The sequence below is a fragment of the Coregonus clupeaformis genome, unplaced genomic scaffold (assembly GCF_020615455.1).
Source record: "Coregonus clupeaformis isolate EN_2021a unplaced genomic scaffold, ASM2061545v1 scaf0184, whole genome shotgun sequence".
NCBI lineage: Eukaryota > Metazoa > Chordata > Actinopteri > Salmoniformes > Salmonidae > Coregonus > Coregonus clupeaformis.
This window is the reverse complement of record NW_025533639.1, coordinates 73,776-85,000: the sequence shown is the minus strand read 5'-3', so window position 1 is coordinate 85,000 and position 11,225 is coordinate 73,776. Positions and strand designations below refer to the sequence as shown.

General features: G+C 40.2%; 1 protein-coding gene across 4 annotated transcripts in view; it reads left to right on the top strand.

Annotated features, from left to right (window-relative positions):
- The window catches only part of LOC121558661 (insulin gene enhancer protein isl-1-like), a 6,912-nt gene extending 402 nt beyond the window's left edge, over positions 1–6,510 (top strand). The window contains exons 2-6 of one of the 4 annotated variants that reach the window (XM_041872068.2): positions 475–664; positions 1,774–2,033; positions 4,048–4,331; positions 4,746–4,934; positions 5,209–6,510. In XM_041872068.2, coding sequence (XP_041728002.1) covers positions 475–664; positions 1,774–2,033; positions 4,048–4,331; positions 4,746–4,934; positions 5,209–5,325 — 1,040 coding nt within the window. In that variant the 3' untranslated portion in view covers positions 5,326–6,510. Of the gene's footprint in view, positions 1–474; positions 665–1,773; positions 2,034–4,044; positions 4,332–4,745; positions 4,935–5,208 lie in introns of all 4 variants that reach the window. The other 3 variants (XM_041872067.2, XM_041872070.2, XM_041872069.2) reach the window with 3 other exon arrangements.
- The last annotated feature ends 4,715 nt before the right edge of the window (positions 6,511–11,225 follow it).

Here is an 11,225-nt window from a genome sequence, read left to right as displayed (position 1 = left end):
TGTAAGTCAATTTGTTTTCTTTGCGGTTTGCCAACGGTTTGTGCAGAGTTTATTGTGGTAGCAGGTCCCATTCAATGAAACGTTTCCACTGAATTTTCTTTACAATTCCTATCAGGAGGATGCACTCGTTCATTGCCAGTAAAGTTACTTTGTATCATTGAATAGCAGTGCGCATTAAAACTGGTCTGTATTGCATTGCATTCATAAATAATGTTATGATCGTTAATAACGAATGTCTATTATTTATAATAAATTATAACAAATAAGTAATTAATATTATTATTATTATTATTATGGTTGTTGTTGACATTATCATTATAGTCTTTTCCCCTTGTTGAATAGATGCTCGTTCTCAGCGGCAAATGTAGCCCCACTACTGACGACAACACTATGGGACATCCATTATACTCAACATCATCTTTAGAATCCTCCTAATATATATTCTAATATTTTTCTCCTGACTTTGTTCTCCAGAAAAGCGGCCGATCTCGCTGTGTGTTGGCTGTGGGCACCAGATCCATGACCAGTATATTCTGCGGGTCTCTCCGGACCTCGAGTGGCACGCTGCCTGTTTGAAGTGTGCAGAGTGTAATCAGTATCTGGACGAGTCCTGTACATGCTTTGTCCGAGACGGGAAAACCTACTGTAAAAGGGACTATGTCAGGTAAGAGCTGTTTGTTATGAATATCATAGCGTTGAAAACATTGGTTGTTATTGATTGATTGGTTGACACGTTCAGGTATTAACTGTGTATCTTATCATAACATGGTTATACATGGGACGTTAACATTTAATTTGGCTTGACTAATATATTTGATGGTCGGGAAAACTCTATTTTAAAGTAGGTTATATTTAGATATTCTACCATCAAAAATATATATTACACTGGGTTGATATTGAGGATTTTATCACCACCAATTATATTGTTATTATAATCATAAGCTACAGCAATAGAACACAACTGGGTTTTCTATTAGAAAAAAGCTATTGTCGAAACCACATCAGGACTGACACAGTTTTTGACAGAACTTGAGGCTACGCGTTAAACACGTTTGCACATTCAATACAAAAACGGTTTTTAGAAACATAATTATTTAATGTGGCCCCACAGCAATATTATTCTGCATTGATGGCCATAAAGTGAGTCAATAGATCGATTGTATTAACATTTAATCGAAATATTCTGTTATCGCTCAAATTGGCCAAATACATTGGGCCTACAAACAGCCTACAATTGAATTCAGATTTTCGACGATTTGTAGCCTGTAATAATAATAATGTTACTATGAGTCCTCTAGGAATATATCTAGGTATAATAGCCCTATATCTATAATAATATCCCATTTAGCAGACGCTTTTATCCAAAGCGACTTACAGTCATGTGTGCATACATTTTTAAATATGGGTGGTCCCGGGGATCGAACCCACTACCCCGGCGTTACAAGCGCCGTGCTCTACCAGCTGAGCTACAGAGGACCACAGAGCTCTACCCTCATGATATTTGTTCCATTATTCTCTGTTACCACAGAATAGGTCTGTGCTTCGTTTTTTTTTTATTCATGTACTATTTTATACGGATTTCAAGTGATTCTCATGTGGTATAAACACAACTCAATATTAGGGCCCAACAATCCCGCTTTAAAAAGATGCCCCAATGTGCGTGTTATTGTTATGCGCGCTGCCCAGCCACAGTAACGCCTAGCAGTGGGCCGTGGGCCTTGTGACACCGTTAGCCGACTCTAACCGGTCACCTAATCTCTCCTAACCCTCCAGGTTATACGGGATAAAGTGCGCTAAATGCAACATCGGTTTCAGCAAGAATGACTTCGTGATGAGAGCGCGCTCCAAGGTGTACCATATCGAGTGTTTTCGGTGTGTGGCCTGCAGCCGACAGCTCATCCCGGGGGACGAGTTCGCTCTCAGGGAGGACGGCTTGTTCTGCCGGGCCGACCATGACGTCGTGGAGCGGGCCACAATGGGCGCCGGAGACCCACTCAGCCCCCTCCACCCGGCCAGACCTTTACAAATGGCAGGTAGGTTAACAATTTATATCAATGGCAGTGCTGTTTTTTTGTTGCTTTCTGTTGGCTTGTAATTATATGCGTTGTAGGTGTTGGCAATTCGGTTGATGTTGTATTCGTTGGAAACTTTGTTTTCAGTCAATGAGCATTGCTTGGATTCTTTTTGAATAGGGGCTGTTGATATTGAACACATGAAGACACCGATGAATGTACAGCATCATAGATACAAAAGTTTCAATTGGCCTACGTTTTCCAATGTCCGTAACACTATATGAACAAATATATAAACAAATACCACGAAACGTTTTATGGGAGTAACTTGTCATGATGTACCGAGTTTATTTCAACAGTAGGGGCTGCGTTTCAATTAAAACGTTCAACTCTAAATACATTCTGGAATCATCTGAATATGATATGCGCATCTATTGTCTAATATATTTCTTTACATGTCACCAAAATCTATAGCTTACATAACTATTGGCTAATATAGTTGTTTATATGTCATATATATATATATAGCCTACATTACTTGGTATAATAAGCGGCGCGACATTGTTGTGAATCACAAATGAGGAATGAAGTCATAATATACAATTGTATATATTTGATTATTATTAGGTCAATATGGTGGTGCATGTCACTTATGAAATCATTCGAATATGCGAGTGCTCTTTGTCAAGGTCCCTGGCAAGGGGGAGAATATCTGAGCAAAGTCTTTCTTTCAATAGGCCTAGCTGAATTATGAGGGGCCCTAGGAATTTAGATGTAAAATTGTGTTTTGTTTGTTTGAGCTGGTTAGATGTTTCGAAGCATCACCATAAAAGAACAGTCCGTAGTCTACATATGGATATTATATTATACGTCTTGTTTGTACTGGAGTTTAGGGGCCTATAGCCTAGATTAAATGTAACCTACATTTGTGAACGTGCCACAATAATGATATAATTGTATTATGTGGCTTTTGGGCGAGTTGTTCAAGCCAGTTAGTTGGCCATGCTCTTAAAATAGTCGAATATACTATTTCCTCAGGCTGCATACATCTTAGGCCTATGTGTAACCGAAGTCGAAGTTTGTGCTGAAGTTATAGCTGGATTGGAAAACAGACTACATAACCCAAGCTCGGCAGATAGCCACAGCATTATTTTTGACGAGACTTCGTTCATAATGAATTATTTACATCAAAAGATATTGCACCAAAATCTAGTGAGAACCGTATTCGACTTGATGTATCTAAAAAAATATATATAATACAACGTGTTTGACAGTCCACTCTCGCCCATTGCCGGCACCCTGTTCCACGTTAAGGCAGCAAATATTCAACCCCTTTTTCAATACAAGTAATTTAGACATATATGCTAAAACTAAGGGAGAATGCACAATCACTAAAAGTTATTTAAAAAACGGATATATAGGCCAATATCAATGTATCCCTGCTTAATAGGGTAGCTATGAATTGTGGGCGTTCATTTCAAACCCCAGTGGAAGGCTGTAAGCTGCAGGATATAATAATGACAAATGCTCCTTCTCTGTTGTTGATTTTTATTTCATTTTTTTGAGACAGTATCACGTGGCTTCAATGGAAAAAATGTAGGCCAAATAGAAGTTTGGACAACTGAAATTGGAACAGAAGTGAGAATGATTAGTCAAGGATGGGGGTTGGTTGATAGTTGATGTACTAAAATATTGCCGTAAGGCCCGGATAACACTAGGCTGAATGGATACTCCGTACTAGGCGTCGTTCTAGTATGAAAAATGTACGCACTCACTAAACTGTAAGTCGCTCTGGATACGAGCGTCTGTTAAAATGACTAAAAATGTGAAATGTTCTGGTAAAAGATTGAGGCCCATAGGCCTACCTTGTAGGCTACCGTGAGTGATTGGTGCTGGTATACTTTCCACAGTGTATATATATTTTTTGTCATCTCAACTTTAGTCTCCAACACAGTGTCTTTATATAGCCACGGCGTTGAAGTGCCGATAAATAAATGTGTTATTTTGTCGTCCCTCTTCTCTTTCTCAACAGCAGAACCAATATCAGCCAGACAGCCCGCGCTCCGACCGCACGTCCACAAACAACCGGAAAAGACCACTCGCGTCCGGACGGTCCTTAACGAAAAGCAGCTCCACACGTTGCGGACCTGCTACAACGCCAACCCCAGGCCCGACGCTCTAATGAAGGAGCAGCTAGTCGAGATGACCGGCCTCAGTCCCCGAGTCATCCGGGTCTGGTTCCAAAACAAGCGCTGCAAGGACAAGAAGAGGAGTATTCTGATGAAACAGTTACAGCAGCAGCAGCCGAACGACAAAACGGTGAGAACCCTGTCTGGTCTTTATTAAATAAAGGATTCAATACAGTGGTGTTCTTATCGGTCGAAATGCTGATAGCTGTTGTAACTGTTTCATTAGAATACTTCTATTCTTGTCTGGTCATTTTGTTTTCATGAAATAACTGGGGTGAAATAAAAAGAGGGACTTGATCCTATACGTCTGCCTATGGGGATGCATAATATATATCCACATGCAGGCGCATACGTGCCCTTTTATTTAAGCCACACACACGCGCGCACGCACACCCCCCCCACACACACACACACACACACACACACACACGTCTACATGATCGTTAAGCATAAACATCTCCATCATATTCTAAACACCTAATGTTGTGTTTCTGTTGTTGGGTCAATGTTGGCGTGCTAATTTTGAACTTTATATGACGATCAGTTTCTCTGGGACTATCTGCAGAATATCCAGGGAATGACTGGCACTCCGATGGTGGCGGCCAGCCCGGAGAGACACGACGGTGGTTTGCAGGCTAACCCAGTGGAGGTGCAGAGTTACCAGCCGCCTTGGAAGGTCCTCAGTGACTTCGCGTTACAGAGTGACATGGACCAACCCGCGTTTCAACAACTGGTGAGTCCAGATAGAGGAGACCATAGGCTGTGTTATAACGTTAAAATGTCTGTCTGGTAGACAGTGAGAAACGAAATCACGAGTAACGGTTAGGTTATTGTCGTGTTAAGTTTATAATGTTTGATATTATTTTCTGTAATTAGGCTATTCACATGGGGTCGATGTGTGGAGGGCAGACATTTTACTTTTTATTCTATTGTATTGCGAAATCTTTTATTGATATGTTGAATAAAGAAATCCTAAATATTGCATTGTTCCTTTCTTTTTTGTTCAGGTCCATTTCTCGGAGGGGGGCCCTGGATCCAACTCGACAGGGAGCGAAGTCGCCTCCATGTCATCCCAACTTCCGGACACACCCAACAGCATGGTCTCGAGCCCTATAGAGGCATAGGGGCCTCGCGGACCGACTGTAGACTCCGTCAGACTACGTCATATTTCTGACTGATGATGAAGTGATGTTAGTTGGGCAAAGGGCGGACTGACTGAAAACGGAAAAATTGACTTGGGGTTGAAAGAAACAAAATGTCACTCTCTTGTTGATTTCATTCAAACTGAGAGATAAAAGAGAATCCTCCTCCTCCAACTGCACGAAGCCTCTTTAACGACGAAACAACCCCCTGGTTGTAGTTTTACACTGTGAAGACAATCATGGATTATTACCCTACCTAGATCTGTCCATATGTCCGTCATACGTCCGTCTGTCCACCCGCCGCAAAACAACCCCCGGAGAAGATGAAAGGAGAGGACAATGGCGTGGTCTATGGGCTCTATTCAATCTGTATTGCCGAAGCGTTACGGATTGCGTGATGTACATTTAAAGCTAATTTTCTATTGAGCCGACATATGCAGCTTTGACCACGAATGCAGTCTCCGCTAACGCGGGAACGTCGCCTTTAACGTTCAGTCGCGCTACACGGATTGAATAGAGCCCTAGAAGAAGAAGCGTGTTTCCAGGAGCGGCGGAGAGCGCATCTGCCTGCACCATAACGTGTCTGCGACTCATGCATAACGAGATGTGTAGATCTCACTACGTCATCCATGACTGGTGCTGCCGGGTGGAAACGCCTGGGTTACAGTTTTGCAACAAAAAAACAACAAAAAGATATACAAAGAAATACAACACCATACATATACTTCGACAAAATGCTGGACCAATGGACCTCTAGGAAAAATATGAACTTTGTCAATGAAGATGAAATCTGATTCTACATTTGCGCGTTGTCGTGCATAGTGTTTGAATATACAAACAAATGACTGACTGTCTGTCTGGCGATTCTGTTTCTATAAAATAACTTGACCTGAGATTCGCCCCCCCTGAAATGATGCCGTTTGGAGGGTATTGCAAATATTGCTATTCAATTGTTTTGTTATTATCTCCTTGGTAAAGCCCAAGTAGGTCTACTAAAGCATTGCAACAAGGTATACCTCTATTACGTCACAAGCTACGTGGGACCTTTATGTGTGAGTTTGTGTCCATTCAATATTTTTTTTTTTCTTTTCCAAAGATGTGTATAGTTATAAGTTATAATGACCGTTTTTTTTTTTTTTTTTTCCCTGTTAAACAAAATTATTTATTATTTATTGTTGAAAGGCTTGCCACTTTTTGTGTAACTTTCTTTACTGAAGTAAAAAAAACACAAAAAAAAAACGATTGTACCGTGGTCTCCGAATTATCTATCAAAATTGTATGTGTCCTGTCCCTTTCTTAAATATTATTATGTAAAACAACGCCATATGTAGAAATATATCTCCAGGATTATTTCACTGATGTGACCGCAGATATAGTCTGCGCCTCTCTTGGTCCTCGCGATGCATTCATCCTATTATTGTAGACCTCCGTAGGCCTATAGTGCAACTGTTCCGTGTTTTTATGTAACTTGACTCGGTTAAAATAACATTAGTGATAGCAGTTACTAAGCCATATGACGTCAATAATATAGTCTGCACATCTCTTCGTCTTCGTTCTGCAATCATCCCATAATTTTACATCTGCTTTAGGCCTAGTGATTTCATATGGAACGCGATTAAAATTAAATTATATATATATATATATATATATATATTCTATATCACTATGATTAGAAGTATACTCGGTTTTAGATGTAACGTATGAATGTCATTAAAAACAGCATTATATCTATAGGTATGAACACGGACATGTTAAAAACCGTTCTGGCCTTCAGTAACTTTTATATCAACATCCCGTATAGACTACTGCGTGTTGGCGCATTGCTTTGATGATGTATGATACATTCCTTTATAGAGCAGACGAAATGCAAGCCATTGGCTATCGTAGTTACTATAGTGAAAATGTGTTGGTTATATAATTCTGTAGGCTTGTATAGGCTAGCTGTCTGTGCTGACTTGACATATGGCATGTAGCGTTACGCATAACAGCAACTTACCCACTCCATACCCCTAATACATTGGACAGGTGCAGTTAACATACATCCATGTCGCTGCTTTAAAGGACTGATTATGAGCAAGTGACTGTACAATGGCGGGCCCCGTATGAATTTTAAAACTAAACTGAAAACATCTCATGGACATAATTCTGACCTTGGGCTCTGGTTCCTTAGCAGGCCTAGGCCACACGGTAGGTATAAAACGGGTTTGGAACCGGGAAGAGAAGATCGCTTCTTTCCCTCCGCTGACTGTAGGTAGCCTTTCATATAACCCCAAATATTAACAGAATATCTCAATCTATTGAATACGTTTGAAGGGCGGGCTATTATATAATAATCATTACAATTTACATTACAGTTTTGTCACTATGCATGTGAAATGATATGGCGTTATACAATAACATTTCAGCGTTGGCTATTAGATTTGATGGGAATCTTATTTTTTGTTGAGTAAGAGGGTTACATTTGGGGTGAATGATGTCAAATGATCACTAATAGCCATCTATTCGAAATGCATATTGTGACTATACAGACCTACAGCACATACAGATACACATTTAAAATGCCACCTGTGATTACATAGTTACACAACTTTCTTACATTCCAATATAATAGAAACATATCATAGAAGAAAAAAAAAATCTGATATCATGACCAATCCCAGACATGAAATAGAACTAAACCAAAACGTATTTGAAACTCCCTTCAACACAAATTCAACTTCACCTGCAAAGTTCATCTTATTCCACCATGGATCAACAGGCCAGTGAATGGGATTGGGAAGGACCCCTAACCCACCTAGCAGCAGCCCACTATGTAGAATCACATTAGGCCCAACAAAGCCTCGACCTGAGGTCTTAACTAGAAATGGCCATGAGTGGGGGGTATAGAGCTTTAAAGCCAGCAAGCCCTATGATAAGCTACTGAAACACAATGCCCTTGTGAGCAGAGGGGAAAAAACAAGATATAAAGAGAAGAGAAGTACCAGCATCATAAAGAGAAGAAGAGAAGTACCAGCATCATAAAGAGAAGAGAAGTACCAGCATCATAAAGAGAAGAGAAGTACCAGCATCATAAAGAGAAGAGAAGTACCAGCATCATAAAGAGAAGAAGAGAAGTACCAGCATCATAAAGAGAAGAGAAGTACCAGCATCATAAAGAGAAGAGAAGTACCAGCATCATAAAGAGAAGAGAAGTACCAGCATCATAAAGAAAAGAAGAGAAGTACCAGCATCATAAAGAGAAGAGAAGTACCAGCATCATAAAGAGAAGAAGAGAAGTACCAGCATCATAAAGAGAAGAAGAGAAGTACCAGCATCATAAAGAGAAGAAGAGAAATACCAGCACCATAAAGAGAAGAAAAGTACCAGCATCATAAAGAGAAGAGAAGTACCAGCATCATAAAGAGAAGAAGAGAAGTACCAGCATCATAAAGAGAAGAAGAGAAGTACCAGCATCATAAAGAGAAGAGAAGTACCAGCATCATAAAGAGAAGAATAGAAGTACCAGCATCATAAAGAGAAGAGAAGTACCAGCATCATAAAGAGAAGAGAAGTACCAGCATCATAAAGAGAAGAGAAGTACCAGCATCATAAAGAGAAGAGAAGTACCAGCATCATAAAGAGAAGAGAAGTACCAGCATCATAAAGAGAAGAGAAGTACCAGCATCATAAAGAGAAGAAGAGAAGTACCAGCATCATAAAGAGAAGAAGAGAAGTACCAGCATCATAAAGAGAAGAGAAGTACCAGCATCATAAAGAGAAGAATAGAAGTACCAGCATCATAAAGAGAAGAGAAGTACCAGCATCATAAAGAGAAGAAGAGTAGAGTAGTCAGACCTCTTCTCAGAGGGAGAAGCCTCAACATGCAGAGTAGTTTCTCAGGCTTCAGACCTCGTCTCAGAGTTCTATGACAATTCACACTCCAAGCTGTTATTGAATCAGACATGGCATTGGAGTGCCAGGCAGGAAGCATACAGAGTGGACTTGAAAGACCCCCATATGCGTTGGTTTTCTACCTGCCTGCTACTATTTCAGCCTGATGCTTCACTTAAATTGCACCAGTTTGTACCACAGTAGATATGGAGCACTGCCAACGCGTTTGGTGCTACTTGTGCTTTTTAAGCTTTTAATTTACTCTGCAGCAAGTCAGATGGTTAGCCTAAGACCTGGTGATGGCTTACAAGGACACTTGTTAGCTTTTAGCAACAATGGCTCAACAGGATAAGCCTGGAAAGCCGTGCATTATGCCATTCCCCATGACGGTGAGATTGCCTTAACGCTGTGTACTGTGGTGTATCTGTGGGGTATTATTACCATAAGAGACGGAGAATGAGTGGTAGTGTTCTGTCTCTTCTTACCGTCTGGTCCCTAGTGTGCCAGTTGAAGAACCCCACTCGGCTCACTCCGGTTCTGGGTACAGGTAGGGTTGGGTTGTGCTCTCATGTTCTATCCAAATGAAAGCTTTGTTCTTCCCTCCAGATTTCTCCAGCAGTTGTTTACATTGTTTTGGATCAAATGACCATACTGTATATATATATATATATATATATATATATATATATATATATATATATATATATATATATATATATATATATATAACTGTATACATTTCACCTGTCCTATATACATATTCATTGAACTTATTCAGGATTCATGATGAGTCATGATTCTTCACCGATTCATCAATTATCATTTATTACAGTATCATTCAGGGCTCTATTTTCGGCTGGCGCTAAGGAGGCGCATGTGTCAAATGCACGTTAGTTTGCAATTTCGACATATAAAAACTGGCACGCTTACATTGTAAAGCCCTAACGCCAGGTTCTGTGATTTACCCAAAACGTCAGGTTCGGTGATTTACCTGTCTGACGTCAGCTCACTTGCGCTGATGTGGGAGGGGTGGCAATATTTGAGGTGCGTCCTTAAAAAACAAGCGCAAAAGTGACAATTTCGATGCAGCGCTAAACGGAAGTTGTAAGACCTACAAAAAAAAAGTAGGTCTTAACGGTAACACAGTTGATACTGGCACGGATATCGAGAGCGAAAGCACAGCCTTCCCATCCGTGACGCCCAGTGTCAATGGAGCTAGAGAAGTGTATTTAGAAACATAGCAAAACAATTGGTCCCCCCCCCATTTCGTAAAATTTGATAGAAAACCAAGCATAGTCTATCCTCCCCTTAATCAAGGCTGGTTTTTAGCAACATCACATAAGGTGCTGCTTTTTATCCTGGCCATTAGCCAAGTACCCGATGAATAAAGGGCTTTTAAATGGTCTACTGAGAGTGCTTTGAAATATTTTGGAGGTTTTTTTTGCCCTCATGCTATTTCATTATTCCCAATTCACATACAGTACCTGCATACTTCATTTCGCTTGTTCAAGTAGGCTATCCATCACCTATTTTCAAAGAGTGCCCCTCGTCCGATTACCAAAGAAACTCTCCTCCAAACCGTTCAGTTCTCCAACAATGCACACAGGCAACGATACAATTGACAGGAGCCTACTATTTAGTAAAAGATTAGAAAGATTCACCATCCATGGGTTTTATGTTGAGAACGTCGGCTACATGCAGTTCTGTCTGTTATATCTGGAGAATGACAGATGTGATCTTTAAGAGGGTTTCACGACGTTAATAAAACATTACATTTGCGAACAGTAGGTGAGTGGGACATTCCTCCTTTCTCTTTATATTGGATCTTTATTCAGCTCCTGTGAACAGTTTAGGTGTGCGTAAAACCCTCCATTGTCTATGGCTGCGTTTACACAGGCAGGACAATTCTGATCTTTTTTTTTTTTTTTTTCACAAATTGTTCTTTTGACCAATCAGATCTGCTCTGATTAAAAAAAAAAAAAAAAATCTGATTTGAAAAGATCTGATGTGAT